General features: G+C 41.5%; 1 protein-coding gene across 3 annotated transcripts; it reads left to right on the top strand.

Moving 5' to 3' along the window:
* Positions 1–3081: 3081 nt before the first annotated feature.
* LOC110498122 (collectin-11) lies at positions 3082–9610 on the top strand. 3 transcript variants are annotated; one of them, XM_021574718.2, is made up of 7 exons: positions 3082–3249; positions 3753–3883; positions 5210–5281; positions 6023–6094; positions 6191–6244; positions 6340–6435; positions 6642–9610. In XM_021574718.2, exons 2-7 carry the CDS (start codon positions 3754–3756, stop codon positions 7049–7051), a joined length of 834 nt encoding a protein of 277 aa, XP_021430393.1. In that variant the 5' UTR covers positions 3082–3249; position 3753; the 3' UTR covers positions 7052–9610. The 3 variants fall into 3 exon arrangements, with proteins under 3 accessions (XP_021430393.1, XP_021430392.1, XP_021430394.1); XM_021574717.2 differs by having other exon boundaries at positions 3083–3249; positions 3729–3883; XM_021574719.2 differs by having other exon boundaries at positions 3090–3249; positions 3729–3883; positions 6660–9610.
* Positions 9611–18344: the final 8734 nt, after the last annotated feature.

Raw genomic sequence — 18344 nt, 5'->3', positions numbered from 1 at the left:
AACAGCCCCAAAGCATGATGTTTCCACCCCCATGCTTCACAGTAGGTATGGTGTTCTTTGGATGCAACTCAGCATTCTTTGTCCTCCAAACACGACGAGTTGAGTTTTTACCAAAAAGTTATATTTTGATTTCATCTGACCATATGACATTCTCCCAATCTTCTTCTGGATCATCCAAATGCTCTCTAGCAAACTTCAGACAGGCCTGGACATGTACTGGCTTAAGCAGGGGGACACGTCTGGCACTGCAGGATTTGAGTCCCTGGCGGCGTAGTGTGTTACTGATGGTAGGCTTTCTTACTTTGGTCCCAGCTCTCTGCAGGTCATTCACTAGGTCCCCCGTGTGGTTCTGGGATTTTTGCTCACCGTTCTTGTGATCATTTTGACCCCACGGGGTGAGATCTTGCGTGAGGCCCCAGATCGAGGGAGATTATCAGTGGTCTTGTATGTCTTCCATTTCCTAATAATTGCTCCCACAGTTGATTTCTTCAAACCAAGCTGCTTACCTATTGCAGATTCAGGCTTCCTAGCCTGGTGCAGGTCTACAATTTTGTTTCTGGTGTCCTTTGACAGCTCTTTGGTCTTGGCCATAGTGGAGTTTGGAGTGTGACTGTTTGAGGTTGTGGACAGGTGTCTTTTATACTGATAACAAGTTCAAACAGGTGCCATTAATACAGGAAACGAGTGGAGGACAGAGGAGCCTCTTAAAGAAGAAGTTACAGGTCTGTGAGAGCCAGAAATCTTGGTTGTTTGTAGGTGACCAAATGGTGACCAAATACTTATTTTCCACCATAATTTGCAAATAAATTCATTAAAAATCCTACAATGTGATTTTCTGGATTTCACAAACAAACTTTGAGGAAATTATGACATAACACCATGGCCAACTCCTCTTTACACCCAGAGACTTTGTGCTGCTATTTTGATCTGCCGCTGACCACATTGTAGTCTTCTCTATTTACATTGTTTCACAGCCTACACTTGGATTAGTTGACACTGTAATTCCTTAAACTTGACTAGATTATTTTACCGCACCAGCATTACAATACAACGTATACTATGCACAATTTCTGCAATAAACAGATGTATTGCGGCGCTATAGTTTTTTTGGGGATGCGCTACAGAAGGCTATATTGGTCTGTTTATACAGGACTAGTAAAGGCCAAGTGAACTACTTGATTTATTTAGATATTAAACAAACAAACAAAATATATATATATATATATATATATATATATATATATATATATATATACATACATACACATACATATAATTATGCTGGAAATGGAACTAATTTGAATCCTGGTCAGGAGAAAAGGAAAATATATAATTTTCCCTTTCAGATTCATTGCAATCATCTAAAACATAAATCAACTGTAGGACAAAATGCTTACCATTCTTCCCAACTTCACCAGACACTGATGTGGCTAAATCAAACTATATTTACAATGCAATGATTTTACTGAGTTATAGTTCATACAAGGAAATCAGTCAATTGAAATACATGTACTAGGAGGCCCTAATCTATGGATTTCAAATGACTGGGCAGGGGCACAGCCATTGGTGGACCTGGGAAGGCATATGTGAAACGGCTAGCTTAGTTAGCGGTGCGCGCTAAATAGCGTTTCAATCGGTGAGACCTTGAAGTAGTAGTTCCCCTTGCTCTGCAAGAGCTGCGGCTTTTGTGGAGCGATGGGTAACGATGCTTCGAGGGTGACTGTTGTTGATGTGTGCAGAGGGTCCCTGGTTCGCGCCTGGGTATGGGCGAGGGTACGGTTTAAAGTTATACTGTTACACATAGGCACACCTACGTCAAAACAATAAACATTATGTCAAGGATAAGATTTTCTCTACAGTAGGCTTTTTCTGAAATGGCAGTGAAGTAGCAATTAACCTGCATTTTCTAGGATATATTTTTTTTCTCCCTTGGGCTATTTCTCCATTTGAAGATGTAGCACACAGTCATTCCTATAATACATTACAGATTTGAGATTGGCAAGTGTTTGAAACCGATAATTATGTTTTAAATAAGGGAATATTTCATCATTAGGCATTATTCTGAGAAACTACAGCAGAGGCAAATCCATGTTGGAAGATTCTGCTTTGGACAACCACTCCTGGAGAGAGTATCTGGCTAACCAAGAAGTACTCACCACTGTCGATGACACCCCCCCAAAAAAAATAAAATAAATAAACATATTGACATGAGATTGTTAACGAGAAAGCAAGAAACACATACCATGGCATCTTGTTATCAGACTCAATATGCAGGGAATTGGCATTTCCCATTGTCAACGGTCTATTTGCACAAAGTCGTGTCAGTCAGCACTACAGAAACTGTTGAACATTAAAACATATCTTAAATTGAGGATATCCAAATCCATTACAGCCACCACACTACGTACTTTCACACACAAACAATAACCAATACATTTTTTTTTATTGGATTAACAAACCATGCAAACATTTAGTTAAGACTAAGACAAACGTGGCTAGCCAATTTGCTCGCTAACTTGACTTGGGTTGCGTTACGTACACAGATATTATTGCTGGATGACGTAACTTTGACTGTTCTTTCATTCATCTAGCAAATACTAGCCTTTTTTTCATCCCAGAACATATCTGCAATGCTGAATATGACCAAAATTATTCGCACAAACACCTGTGACCACCTGTCCGTGGGTAGAGAGTCCATTTAAGAACCAATAACATGGTCGATAACGACCAACTCCTCTCATCAGGAGCACCGGGCCATGTAAAATGAACTCAAATATAGTAACGTTCGACGTTGATTCTATGCTTCAGAAGCCGCGTGTTGAAATGAAGACAATATTTTCTAGTGGACAAATTCATATTGGTCGCTCCCCGTTTGTTCCGTTTGCTCTGCTTGCTTCCGTTTGGTTCCAAGAGTAAACGGTAAACAATTTCCGTTGCAAAACGTTTTGCTACAGACCAAACATTTTGCAACGGAATCGTACTAATGAATACACCCCAGATGTGGATGATGTCAGTGACCCCCACACTTTCCCATCCAATTATCTCTGAGACCCCAGCTGCCCCTGGCTTTATCTGTGAAACTGTTTATGGAAGGCCTTTCACACACATTCTATGGTCCTGAGGAGGAAAAATGAAATCCTTTGAAAAGACCACCAGTGTGCAAGCCTCTTAAAAATCACAAGGACAATTTGGGAAAATCTTCAAACTAAAGCTACTTGCTGCTTTGGAATCTGGAAAACAACACAAAAGGTAGGTTCAATGTAGAATTATTGATGTGACTCCTAACCCACATTATTTGCTGTGTATGCCATGACAAAGCAAGCTTGGTAAAAAAAACAATTTGTGAGGTGGGGGGAATGTTGTTTGTATGTATGCGATCTGTCACAACACTTTCTTGTTTCATCTAGAATGTTCCAAGGCACTGTAAGGGAATTTAAGCCTGGGAAGAACATTTGGTCATAGGTCAGGAAAAGTTGTCAATCACATTGTTTTGTACTGAGTGATGTGATAGTTGATTTGAGGTCTAAAATCAGTTGTTGTGATGTACTGTATGAAAGCAAACGATCAAATAGGCCTGAAGAATCATTGCTCATATCTGCAATAATTGTACCACGGTGCGAACATTGTATTTTCTCAATTGTCTGCCAATCAGTCTTACCTCGGCTCTCCTGGTGTCTCTTTGTGTGTGTGTTTGCCAGTCAGTGAATATCTAATTAAATGTCTTTCAGTCCATCAACCCGTCCATGTTGCAGGATGAGAGCAGAGGAGCTGATGCCTTGTGTTCTTATCACTCTGCTGGGGCTGACCCTGATGGAGTCAACTCATGGACAGCACATGTCAGACGAACCCTGCTCCGTCCAGATCCTCGTCCCAGGACTCAAAGGCATATACACTGAGTGTACAAAACATTAAGAACACCTTCCTTATATTGAGTTGTACCCCCCTTTTGCCCTCAGAACAGCCTCAATTCGTTCGGCATGGACTCTACAAGGCGTCGAAAGCGTTTCACAGGAATGCTGACCCATGTTGACTTCGATGCTTTCCACAGTTATTTCAACTTGGCTGGATGTTTTGGTTGGTGGACCATTCTTGATACACCTAGGAAATTGTTAGGCGTGAAAACCCCAGCAGCATTGCAGTTCTTGACACACTCAAACCAGTGCCCCTGTCACCTACTACCATACCCCATTCAAAGGCACTTAATAAAAAATGTGGTCTTTCCCATTCACCCTCTGAATGGCACACATGCACAATCCATGTCTTAATTGTCTCAACGCTTAAGAAACCTTCTTTAACCTGTCTCCTCTCCTTCATCTACACTGATTGGAGTGGATTTAACAGGTGACATCAATAAGGGATCCAGTTCCTAATGTTTTGTAGACACAGTAGAGCCCCACAGTAGAGGTGTCATAATACCCATAAAACCTAGAGGTCAAACAGGGAAATGGTTCCAATTGTTTTTCCAAAGTTACATTTCCCCATACAGTGTAGTTTTTTTTTTGTTGAAAAGCTTAAAATAAGGGCTGTTTTGTGTAGGCTTACCCCGGTGTGATGTTTTGATATCCGTGTAAATCTCTCTCAAACAAGGTAACTTTTATCAATTTTTCGGCTCTATTTACACTGATTCAAAAATACTTTTTAGCATCAAAGTATGCATCAAAACTACAAATCCCTGCACATCATCTCTAGCTGACACCTTTGCTAACAGGTATTGTGTCAATTTCAAACTTGCACAAGATAGTTCACAGAATTGTCCATTTATAGAAATGTAGCCAATTTATTAATTATTATGTTTAGCTAACATTAGATAGTCAATCCAGAGATTCTTACCTTTGCCTCGATTCGACATGACATTTGTAGTTCTTTATGATAGCCACATTAGCAGCTAATTAGCATTTCATTTTTGGGGTGTAAGTATAGGAGAATATATTGATAAGTCACCTTGTCCTAGAGAGATTTACACGGTTATCAAAACATCACACCAGGGTAAGCATGCACGAAACACAGCCCTAATTTAAATGTTTCTTAAATCCCCTGTGGGAAAAATGAATGGTGGAAAAACGATTGGAACCATTTCCCTGTTTGACCGCTTGGTTTTATGGGTATTAGGACTCAGACTGTGGTACTCTATACACTTATTCCAGAGTTGTGAGGTTGTTGATTCATTAAGTTTTTTTTTAATCCGTGAAGCTTTCTCTCCATTTGACAGGAGAGCCAGGAGAAAAGGGAGAGAAAGGGGCACCTGGGAGACCAGGAAGATTGGGTCCACTAGGGGAGATGGGTAAGCATCCATCATTGAAAATAGAAACAAATACAATGTGCAGTATTCTCTCTGTACAGGTGCTATGCTTCATCCCTCACAATATCACAACATGTTGATGACTCATCTATGGAGGCTTGGGAAACTTGAGAAATATATTGATTTTAAATATATGAGTGGTCATTTTTTCAGTTTCAGAGAATGCTGAGGGCAGTTTGAGAATTTGGTTGTCATGAAAATCTGTTTAAACACCCCTTCTGATTGATCTTTGGAAAAGGTATTTGGATAACCCTTTGGCTTCTCATTGTGGTGCCTCATTACATTTGTGGACAAATGCATTTTACAAGAGACGAAACCATACAGATTTAGTTCAGAATGGTTTAAAATAATCCCATTTCCCTTAAGAACATGATTCTAGAGTTTATTTAATTGGACAGTTATTGTCTATAAACTAGGGTAAAGATCACAGTATGCACTGACAAGAATTTATCCTACAGGATGTTGTGATCTGATTACTTCGCTGCTTGGCAGTCCAGAGCAACAAAATGTTTACTTTAGGTCAGAGGTTGTGTGAGAAATGTTACCCAGAATCCCCTGAATCACTGACAGGTGCTGACTGTAGCTGTTGATGATGAATTATGCGGCTGACATCGAAGACAGATTAAATTCTCACATGGAGGCTTTGTTATTTAACCCAATTATTCATTTGATTCTGAAATCAGTCACAAAAACCTAGTTACAGTAACACATGTTTCCCTGCAGGACATACTGGAGTTAAAGGACATAAGGGTATTATAGGACGTTATGGGAAAATGGGCCCCTGTGGAATCAAAGGTAGGAATAAAAAAACAGAAGAACATGCATTTACAACAGTGTTTTGGGATGCATTACCATATTTCCCATGTACTTTGACAATGTTTCCACACTCAGGTTTAAAAGGAGATATGGGGGATCCTGGGCCAATGGGTCTGAATGGTGATCCAGGTACAACATGTATTTGTTTGGGGAAACATTACAGGTCTAGTTAACAATAAGTCCACCAAGAGTATGGAAAATATGCATTCCTTTTGTCTCATCAGGTGTTCCATGTGAATGCACACCCCTGAGGAAGATGATTGGTGAGATGGACATCCTAGTGGCCCAGTTATCCAATGAGATGAAGTTCATCAAAACTGGTACGCTTTTAGGATGTCTGGTTTATAGTAAAATATGAATGTTGAATTAGGAATTTCCAAAGAGTAACGCAGAGGTAAAGACATCAGTTTCCTTTCAGTATCACTCTCATCAATGCCCATTTGGCTTTGTTTGCTTCCATTCCACAATGTGAATGCTGGGTATATATGTCAGTGTGATTATAGAAATACAAGTGCTCATTTTTCAGCACTGCCCTCCCCTGCAGCTGTCGCCGGCATCAAAGAGACTGACAGTAAGGTCTATCTACTGGTCAAGGAGGAGAAACGCTACACCGATGCAGAGGTCTATTGTCAGGGAAGGGGTGGACACTTGGCCATGCCCAAGGACGAGGGGGCCAACGCGGCCATCGCTGGGTACATCACTGAGGCGGGCCTGAGCCGGGTGTACATTGGCATCAACGACATAGACCGTGAGGGCCATTTCACCTACGTGGATCGCTCCCCCATGAGCACCTTCAGCAAGTGGAGGGAAGGAGAACCCAACAATGCCTACAGGGACGAGGACTGTGCTGAGATGATGGCGGCGGGGGACTGGACAGATGTGGCCTGCCATCCCACCATGTACTTTGTGTGTGAGTTTGACAAGGACATTGTCTGAGGGGAATTTTGAGAGTGGTAGTGAGTTGGAAGGGCAAAGGCCTCATTGGAGCTGCATGACAGAGAGAGGCTATAATTATAGAGAAGCCTTTTATAGTTATACAGATGATGTTCAGTATGAAACATTATTTTGACACAGCTGCATTTGTTTAATCACCCACCAGTGCTAAATATCATTGTACAGTTTAGAATATTGTGTATAGAATACTGTGTATATAGTTGTGTAAAAACAAGGTTCTTCTCAGTTTTTCCAGAATTCTGCTTTTTTGACTTGAAAGTTTGAATTGAATGGATGCTGTTTTTATAAACCTTTGCATTGAATGGCTACAGCAACGTTCCCTTTAATCTCTTGATCTGATTGTTTGTTTGTTTTTTAAGTAAGATATAACACATTATTTTTGGGGGTCTGTTTCTTGTAATTGTTTTTTGAAACAAATATTCACCATATTTTGTTATGCAGTACTAAATATTGAATGTGAAAAATACTATATTGCTTTAATATGGACCATGCAAACTCAACAAAGTAGTGAGTAACTGTAGATGCAAAATGTATTTACTATTACCCAATACATGTTGGAAAATACACAAACATGTCTTGTAGTATGTTCATATTGTTGGTCTGTTATCTTTTTAGAAAAGTAATTTCTTGGAAAGTGCACTTACAGGAACAATAGACAAGCTAGCTATGTAGGTTGGCATAGAGTAGTTGGGGATGGGCTTGAAAGTGTTTGTGAGGTCTGTCAGATGTCTTGACTTCTGCCGTGTGCCTTGACTTCAACGATGGTGCAGAGTTCATGTAGCTGACATTATCCAGATAATTAATGGTTTCTGGTATGTTATGGGATATTCATCAGCAAAAAACAGAAAGAAATAAGATTTTTGGACTTATCATAATGTCTGTTTCACCAATAGGCTTTCAACGACTGAATGCAGTATATATTCTAAAATATGGAAATGTATGTCCTTTTAACAGAAGAGTGTCCTCAGGGATGCAGATGGTGAAATATGTGATTTGGTATTGCTCATTTGCCTGTAATACACAACATAAACACTGATACTAATAGTAGTTCATTTGTTTTTCTATTTACAAGTAAACGCTATGTAACTGTCCTACTGGTGTATTTTGTAGGCTACCTCCACCTAGTGGCTAATAGTGAAACACTCCTACCACTGTTCACTGTTGATCTCCTCACATAGAGCTATCGGGAATGTTACCAAATTAAAATGGAAAGATAAAGACACAAACCAGACGTGGCTATTTCTAGGAAAACAAAATATACTGACACCACATTAAATTTCAACCGGCATACCTCGCATGTGAACCTATTAACTTATATAGACTTACAGGTTTATGATGCTTGCAGATCTACAATTTAATTTTAAAAATCAGTCCTTATAATGACCTTTTCCTCTCATACCAATGTTTATAAAATATGTAACATGTTACTCTATAGGCATACCTCTTATTTTATTTAACTAGGCAGGTCAGTTAAGAACAATTTCGTATTTACAATTACGGCCAAACCCTAAAACGGATGATGCTCGGCCAATTGTGCGCTGCCCTATGGGTCTCCCAATCATGGCTGGCTGTGATACAGCCTGGAATTAAACCAGGGTCTGTAGTGAAGCCTCTAGCACAGTGCCTTAGACCGCTGCTCCACTCGTGAGCCCCAAATTCAACCAGATACAGAAGCAAAAGGTCTCTCTGCACATGATGTAATCTGGTGAAAACATTTGAAAAGATGCCAAGACCTTAAGGAGCAATTGGAAGGTAAGAAACAAAAATGACGTGATCAGAAAATTGTAACAGTAATCGTTTGCAATGAGGACCAGATTCAAATTCTATTATACTGTAGTTCCATCTAACAACAGATCACCTTATTGTGATAGATTATGAGTGAGCAGCATTGGTAATCTCCTTCTGTCAGGAGCTGACAGTCTTAATAGGGGAATATTCATGTTGGAATGGTGCCCCTGACTGGAACTCCATATATGGGCATAGCTGTCTCATCTAAAAATGTATTTTGGAATGTTGTCTTTGCAAGAACTCCATGTATGGGCCTGACAGGAACTCATTTTGTGGGCGTAGTAAATTGTTTGCTAAATGATTACACCTGAGCTCTATCTGAATCAAGAGTTTTTAGGCTAGCACAGTTTGGTTTTCATCAGGTCGTCAATTGATTATGGATGCTTTGATTGCTTTTAAGACTGTGCCTGTTGATAGTTGACAAGTGTAACTGTCTCAGAGGGTTTTTGGCTGGGGAATTGGAAACAAGGTAGCAGAGTAGGATCTCGGGGATCTAATAACCAAGTCATCTGTGGTACTGGGGAATGTTCCTCCATGGTTCTTTCCAAGGCCTTATGAGAATTTGATTGTGGAATAGGAGTGGTGTGATGTTGGTAATGTAAGTACACAAGTAGATCAGTTTGTTGGTAATAATTTGTATTCCTTTTTGATAGTAACAGGTTTAGGAGTTCTGCCAATCCAGCACCTGTTAATTGAGTTCTAGCCTGAGAAAAATAAAGGTGTGGTCATACCTGTGGTCCCGTGTCTCTGTGGTGGTACACTGGGGGAGATGTTGCCAGAAGATTCTGACCCTACTCTTACGCTTGTTTACACTGAGCTGCACTGAGGTCTGAACACAATGATGGTTACATTAAGGCACTGTGGAACTGGTGCTAGATATGGGTTGGAAAATGCCACTGTACTCAATGTTACCTTTATCCACACTGAAACATTGATTGAAATACAGCAAATGTTTTGGAAAACTGCCCTTTTTGTTCTCCAGCAAGCTAGTCACCACAGCCATTTTGGAATGGTAGTATGAGCTCCTTAGTAGTTCAATGCGACGTGCCATTCCATAACGGCTACTGCTAGCTAGGATGAGGATGGAAAGGGCAGTTTTCTGAAAAAATTAGCAGTATTTCAATTTTGTCAGTTTAGCAGACACTTATCCAAATCTGTCACATGTGCCGACTACAACAGCTGTAGACCTTACCGTGAGTTACTTACAAGCCCTTAACCAACAAAATGCAGTTAAACAACTTACAAAATAAACTAATGTTTAAATTAATAAAACAGAATGAGGCTATATACAGGGGGTACCGGTACTGAGTCAATGAGCGGCTGGCTGTACAGGTCAAGGTAATTTTTACATGTAGGTAGGGGTAAAGTGACTGCATAGATAAACCAGTGAGTTGCAGCAGTGTAAAAACAAAGGTGGGGAGGAGGGGGTATCAATACAAATATTCAGTGGTGTAAAGAACTTAAGTTCTACTTAAGTAGTTTTTTTGGGAATCTACTTAATTTGACTATACTTTTGCAACTTTTACTACACTTCATTCCTACAGAAACTAATGTGCTTTTTACTCCATACATCCATACACAAAAGTACTTGATACATTTTGAATGCTTAGCAAGACAACATGCCTGGTCATCCCTATTGCCTCTGATTTGGCGGACTCACTAAACACAAATGCTTAATTTTTAAATCTTTGAGTGTTGGAGCATGCCCCTGGCTAACTGTATTTTTTTAAATGGTGCCATCTGGTTTGCATAATATAAGGAATTTGAAATTAGTTATACTTCAACATTTGATACTTAAGTATATTTCCAACAAACTACTTAGACTTTTACTCTAGTGTTTTACTGGGTGACTTTTACTTTTCTTTTAAGTTATCTTTACTTTTACTCAAGTATGACAATTGGATACTTTCTCCACCACCATAAATAGTCCGGGTGGCCATTTGATTAATTGTTCAGCAGTCTTATGGCTACGGGGCAGAGTCTTAAGGAGCCTTTTGGAGCTAGACTTGACGCTCGAACTGCTTGCTGTACAGAAGCAGTCTATGACTTGGGTGACTGGAGTCTTTGATCATTTTTTTGGGCCTTCCTCAGATACCGCCTAGTACATAAGTCCTAAATGGCAGGAAACTTGGCCCCATTGATGTACTGGGCTTCACGCACTAACCTCTGTAGCACTTTACGGTCGGATGCCGAGTAGTTGCCATGCAACAGGTCAGGATTCTCTCGATGATGCAGCTGTGGAACTTTTTGAGGATCTGGGGACCCATGACAAATCTTTTCAGTCTCCTGAGGGGGAAAAGGCATTGTCGTGCCCTCTTCACCACTTTCTTGGTGTGTTTGGAGCGTGATCGTTTGGTGATGTGGATACGAAGGAACTTAATTCTTGACCCTCTCCACTTCAGCTCCGTTGATGGGGGCGTGCTCGGCCCTGCTTTTCCTGTAGTCCACAATAATCTCCTTTGTCTTGCTCATGTTGAGGGAGAGGTTGTTCTCCTGGCACCACACTGCCAGGTCTCTGACCTCCCTATAGGTTATCTCATCATTGTCGGTGGTCCACCGTTGTGTCGTCAGCAAACTTAATGACGGTGTTGGAGTCGTACTTGGCCACGCAGTCGTGGGTGAACAGGGAGTACAGGAGGGGACTAAGCACACACCCTTAAGGGGCCCCGTGTTGAGGATCAGTGTGGCAGATGTGTTGTTGCCTACGCTTACCACCTGGCGGTGGCCCGTCAGGAAGTCCAGGATCCAGTTGCAGAAAGAGATGTTTAGTCCCAGGGACCTTAGCTTAGTGATGAGCTTTGTGGGCACTATGGTGTTGAACGCTGAGCTGTAGTCAGGGATCAGCATTATCACATAGGTGTTCCTTTTGTCCAGGTGGGAAAGAGCAATGTGGAGTGCGATTGAGATTGCATCATCTGTGGATCTGTTGTGGCGGTATGTAAATTGGAGTTGGTTTCCGGGATGATGGTGTTGATGTGAACCATGACCAGCCTTTAAAAGCACTTCATGGCTACTGATGTGAGTGCTACAGATTACCTTCGCTTTCTTGGGCACAGGGACTATGGAGGTCTGCTTGAAATGTGGGTATTACAATCTTGGTCATGGAGAAGTTGAAAATGTCAGTGAAGACACTTGCCATTTGGTCGGCACATGCTCTGAGTACACGTCCTGGTAATCCGTCTGGCACCGCGGCCTAGTGAATGTTGACCTGTTTAAAGGTCTTGCTCACATTGGCTATGGAGAGCGTGATCACACAGTCATCCGGATCAGCTGGTGCTCTCATGCATGCTTCAGTGTTACTTGCCTTGAAGCGAGCATAAAAGGCATTTAGCCCTTCTAGTAGGCTTTCCCTTTGTAGTCCATAATAGTTTGCAAGCCCTGCCACATCTGACAAGCATCAGAGCCATTGTAGTAAGAGTCAGTCTTAGTCCTTTATTGATTATTTGCCTGTTTGATGGTTCGTCTGAGGGCATAGTGGGGTTTCTTATAAGGGTCCAGATTAGTGTCCCACTCCTTGAAAGCAGCATCTCTAGCTTTTAGCTCAGTGCTGATATTACCTGTAATCCATGGCTTTTGGTTGGGATATGTACGTACGGTCACTTCCGGGATGACGTCGTTGATGCACTTATTGATGAAGCCGGTGACTGAGGTGATATACTCCTCAATGCCATTGGAGGAATCCCGGAACATATTCCAGTCTGTGCTAGCAAAACAGTCCTGTAGCGTAGCATCCGCGTCATCTGACCACTTCCGTAGTGAGCGAGTCACTGGTACTTTCTGCTATAGTTATGCAGGAATCAGGAGGATAGAATGATGGTCAGATTTTCCAAATGGAAGGCGAGAGGGAGCTTTATACGCGTCTCTGTGTGTGGAGTGAAGGTGCTATAGAGGTTTTTTTCCCTTCTGGTTGCATATGACATCCTGGCAGAAATGAGGTTTCTCATGGTTTCTCATGGTCTGAGAGTCTTTATGTGCCTTTGGGCAAATTCCAAGCGGGCTGTCACGTGCCTTTTTCTGAGGAGTGGATTCTGTATGGCTACTCTACCATGAAGGTCTGATCGGTGGAGTGCTGCAGAGATGGTTGTCCTTTTGGAAGATTTTCCCATCTCCACAGAGGAACTCTATAGCTCTACCAGAGTGACCATCGAGTTCTTGGTCACCTCCCTGACCAAGGCCCTTCTCCCCTGATAGCTCAGTTTGGCCGGGTGGAAGGCTCTAGGAAGAGTCTTGGTGGTTCCAAACTTCTTCCATTTAAGAATGATGGAGGCCACTGTGTTCTTGGGGACCTTCAATTATGCATACATTTTTTGGCACCCTTCCCCAGATCTGTGCCTCAACACAATACTGTCTTGGACCTCTATGGACAAAACATTTGACCTCATGTCATGGTTTTTGCTCTGACATGCACTGTCAACTGTGGGACCTTATATAGACAGGTGTGTGCCTTTCCAAATCATGTCCAATAAATTGAATTGACCACAGGTGGACTCCAATCAAGTTGTAGAAACACCTCAAGGAGGATCAATGGAAACAGGATGCACCTGAGCTCAATTTCGAGTCTCAAAGCAAAAGGCCTGAATAATTATGTAAATAAGGTATTTCTGTTTTTGTAAACATATCTAAAAACCAGTTTTTGCTTTGTCATTATGGGGTATTGTGTAGATACGCTGAGGATTTTTTTAAAATACATTTTAGAATAAGGCTGTAAAGTAACAAAATGTAGAAAAAAAATCAAGGGGTCTGAATAAGGTAACATAAGGTTTAGGTAACATTTGGAGTACAGTGGCAAATCCCATCCCTGCATTGAATAATATTTTCCAACCCATATCTTGCGCCTGCTCCGCAGTGTCTTAATCAGTAATTGCTACATCTATTTTTGGACTATATGAATTGATTATATGCACCCATTGATTCTTGAAGGATATTACTTATAAATGCCTCTTGAGCTGAGTTCAACTGTCGTACACCATCAGAACCCAAAATATGAGCTTGATTTACTCCAATGTCTGTAAACAAAGTAAATATAAACAAACACTATATAGCCTCAAAACATGGTTAAAACTATAATTTTGATATCATACATGGTCAGTCCTTGCATCCATAGCTCTGTTTATTTGAGAGTGGTTACATTTCTCCATCCCCATCTCTCAGCTTTTACTGAAACAAACAGGGAGTGTTATTGCTTCTACTGTTGATTGCTGCTTTAGGGTAGGGGTTAGGGTTAGGTTTAGTGTAGGGACGTCTCAAGGATTCCGGATAGCACTATCCAGAAGGATCCTGACTGGAGGAAGGTTACCGGAATGTCACGGAAGGTCCAGATTTCAGACTGACAGGTAGGCTACTCAGTCTCAATGGAGCTGAGTGCAGACTATATGTGATGGAACTGACTCCAGACAAGGTCACCAAATACAGCTTTGGAGTAATCTCCCCATACAGTTGACATAGAAAGTTTACATACACCTTGGCCAAATACATTTAAACTCAGTTTTTCACAATTTAATCCTAGAAAATATTCCCTGTTTTAGGTCACTTAGGATCACCACTTTACTTTAAGAATGTGAAATGTCAGAATAATAGTAGAGAGAATGGTTTATTTTGATTTTATTACTTTCATCACATTCAGTGGGTCAGAAGTGGGTGGGTCAGAAGTTTACATACAGTGGGTCAGAAGTTTACATACACTCAATTAGTATTTGGTAGCATTGCTTTTAAATTGTTTAACTTGGCTCAAACGTTTCGGGTAGCCTTCTACAAGCTTCCCACAATAAGTTGGGTGAATTTTGGCCCATTCCTCCTGAGAAAGCTGGTGTAACTGAATCAGGTTTGTAGGCCTCCTTGCTCGCACACGCTTTGTCAGTTCTGCCCACACATTTTCTATAGGATTGAGGTCAGGGCTTTGCGATGGCCACTCCAATACCTTGACTTTGTTGTCCTTAAAGCCATTTTGCCACAACTTTGGAAGTATGCTTTGGATCTATTTTGTGAAATGCACCAGTCTCTCCTGCAGCAAAGCACCACCACAACATGATGCTGCCACCCCCGTGCTTCACGGTTGGGATGGTGTTCTTCAGCTTGCAAGCCTCCCCCTTTTTCCTCCAAACATAACGATGGTCATTATGGCCAACAGTTCTATGTTTGTTCATCACGCCAGAGGACATTTCTCCAAAAAGTTTGATCCTTGTCCCCATGTGCAGTTGAAAACCGTAGTATGTTTTTTTTATGGCGGTTTTGCAGCAGTGGCTTCTTCCTTGCTGAGTGGCCTTTCAGGTTATATCGATATAGGACTCGTTTTACTGTGGATATAAACTCAGCAACAAAAAAAAAGCAAGTCCTCTCACTGTCAACTGCGTTTATTTTCTGCAAACTTAACATGTGTAAATATTTGTATGAACATAAGATTCAGCAACTGAGACAAACTGAACAAGTTCCACAGACATGTGACTAATATAATTGGAATAATATGTCCCTGAACAAAGGGGGGTCAAAATCAAAAGTAACAGTCAGTGTCTGGTGTGACCACCAGCTGCATTAAGTACTGCAGTGCATATCCTCGTCATGGACTGCACCAGATTTGCCAATTCTTGCTGTGAGATGTTACCCCTCTCGTCCACCAAGGCACCTGCAAGTTCCTGGACATTTCTGGAGGGAATGGCCCTAGTCCTCACCCTCCGTTCTAACAGGTCCCAGACGTGCTCAATGGGATTGAGATCCGGCCTCTTCGCTGGCCAATGCAGAACACTTACATTCCTGTCTTGCAGAACGAGCAGTATGGCTGGTGGCATTGTCATGCTGGAGGGTCATGTCAGGATGAGCTTGCAGGAAGGGTACCACATGAGGGAGGAGGATGTCTTCCCTGTTACTCACAGCGTTGAGATTGCCTGCAATGACAACAAGCTCAGTCCGATGATGCTGTGACACATCGCTCCAGACCATGACGGACCCTCCACCTCCAAATCGATTCCGCTCCAGAGTACAGGCCTCGGTGTAACGCTCATTCCATTGACGATAAACGCGAATCCGACCATCACCCCTGGTGAGACAAAACCGCGACTCGTCAGTGAAGAGCACTTTTTGCCAGTCCTGTCTGGTCCAGCGATGGTGAAGTTGTGCTCATAGGCGACGTTGTTGCCTGTGATGTCTGGTGAGGACCTGCCTTACAACAGGCCTATAAGCCCTCAGTCCAGCTTCTCTCAGCCTATTGTGGACAGTCTGAGCACTGATGGAGGGATTGTGCGTTCCTGGTGTAACTCGGGCAGTTGTTGTTGCCATCCTGTACCTGTCCCGCAGGTGTAATGTTTTGATGTACCGATCATTTGCAGGTGTTGTTACAAGTGGTCTGCCAAATGCGAGGACGATCAGCTGTTCGTCCTGTCTCCCTGTAGCGCTGTCTTAGGCATTTCACAGTACAGACATTGCAATTTATTGCCCTGGCCACATCTGCAGTCCTCATGCCTCCTTGCAGCATGCCTACGGCACGTTCACACAGATGAGCAGGGACCCTGGGCATCTTTCTTTTGGTGTTTTTTAGAGTCAGTAGAAAGGCCTCTTTAGTGTCATAAGTTTTTATAACTTTGACCTTAATTGCCTACCGTCTGTAAGCTGTTAGTGTCCTAACGACCGTTCCACAGGTGCATGTTCATGGTTCATGCTTGAGAAACAGTGTTTAAACCCTTTACAATAAAGATCAGTGAAGTTATTTTGTATTTTTATGAATGATCTTTGAAAGACAGGGTCCTGAAAAAGGGCCCTTTCCCTTTTTGCTGAGTTTAGATACTGTTGTACCTGTTTCCTCCAGCATCTTCACAATATCCTTTGCTGTTGTTCTGGGATTGATTTGCACTTTTCGCACCAAAGTACGTTCATCTCTAGGATACAGAACACGTCTCCTTCCTGAGCGGTATGACGGCTGCATGGTCCCATGGTGTTTATATTTGCGTACTATTGTTTGTATAGATGAACGTGGTACCTTCAGGCATTTGAAAATTGCTCCCAAGGATGAACCAGACTTATGGTCTACAATTTTTTTTCTGAGGTCTTGGCTGATTTCTTTTGATTTTCCCAGGATGTCAAGCAAAGAGGCACTGAGTTTGAAGGTAGGCCTTGAAATACATCCACAGGTACACCTCCAAATGACTCACATTATGTCAAATGACTCACATTATGTCAATTAGCCTATCAGAAGCTTCTTTCTGGAATTTTCCAAGCTGTTTAAAGGCACAGTCAACATAATGTATGTACATTTCTGACCCACTGGAATTGTGATACAGTGAATTATAAGTGAAATAATCTGTCTGTAAACAATTGTTGGAATAATTACTTGTGTCATGCACAAAGTAGATGTCCTAACCGATTTGCCAAAACTATAGTTTGTTATCAAGAAATTTGTGGAATGGTTGACTCCAACCTAAGTGTATGTAAACTTCCGACTTGAACTGTACCTAGTTTCTATTTCTCCTTGAAGTCTTGAACGTTGATACTCTTATCCATTTAACTTCTAGAATCCAGGCAAAGGTTTATCATTGTTTAATTCGAGATTGTCTCAACAACACTATTTTAAAGATTCAACAGGGCATCTAAAATGAAATCATATTGTAAACCAAACACAAATTCAGAACAATGTTGTATATGCATGGCACAGTTCTTTGATAAAGCACAGTATGAGTTGTCCCTTAAGCTATGAATAATGAACACAGAGATGATGAATTATGCATCCCATTGACCAGGAGAGTGTCTGGCAAAAACCAATTAGCTGCTGTTGTAGTGGTGAAATCTCTGGTTACCTCTGCAGTAAACAATTTGGACAGCACTGACTGGGGGGAGGGAAACATTGCCAGGTTATTCGGGTGGAAAAAGTCGTAACCATGTCCATGGGTGATGCTTTGTGGAAAAACTCCCACCTATTAATGTAATTATGGATTCCATCTACATGCAATCATTTAAAAAATGTAATCAAAAGTCTGCAAGAAGTTTAACAGTTAAGATTGCATACGTTTTGTAATCTATAATGCAATTCAAACTGGTAGGCTATTTGGTCAGACATTTTGTGATTTCAGGCAGATAGTCCTACATCTGATTGGTGAAATGTAGTATTCAGTTAACACTTTGGTTGATCTGAAAGACCAAAGTAATAGCAATGACCACATTTGACCACATTATGAACTGAACACACATGAGTGTTTCAAGTGCCTACAGAAGTTGAGGGCCCAATGTGCCATCATGGCATGGTTTATATTATGGAGAAATTATCTGTCACACATTGTTTCTTCTCACCTTTAAATGTCATTGAGCATTTTCAAGAATAACTTTAGAAATGCAACTTGGAATTTAAGATTAACAAAATTAATAGATAGGATGAATACTGAAGCATAGGCTTGTTGTGCTTGCCCTTTTGCGGGATCCTACTTGATATACTGTATCATTGTATGTGGCCCATGGGTCACCAAGCATTTCTGGAGAACGCGCGCTTTCCCCCCACAGGTTTCCTTGG

This window comes from Oncorhynchus mykiss, chromosome 19 (assembly GCF_013265735.2).
Source record: "Oncorhynchus mykiss isolate Arlee chromosome 19, USDA_OmykA_1.1, whole genome shotgun sequence".
In the NCBI taxonomy this organism is placed as follows: domain Eukaryota; kingdom Metazoa; phylum Chordata; class Actinopteri; order Salmoniformes; family Salmonidae; genus Oncorhynchus; species Oncorhynchus mykiss.
The sequence above is the reverse complement of the archived record's forward strand: the minus strand, read 5'-3'. Positions and strand labels throughout refer to the sequence as shown.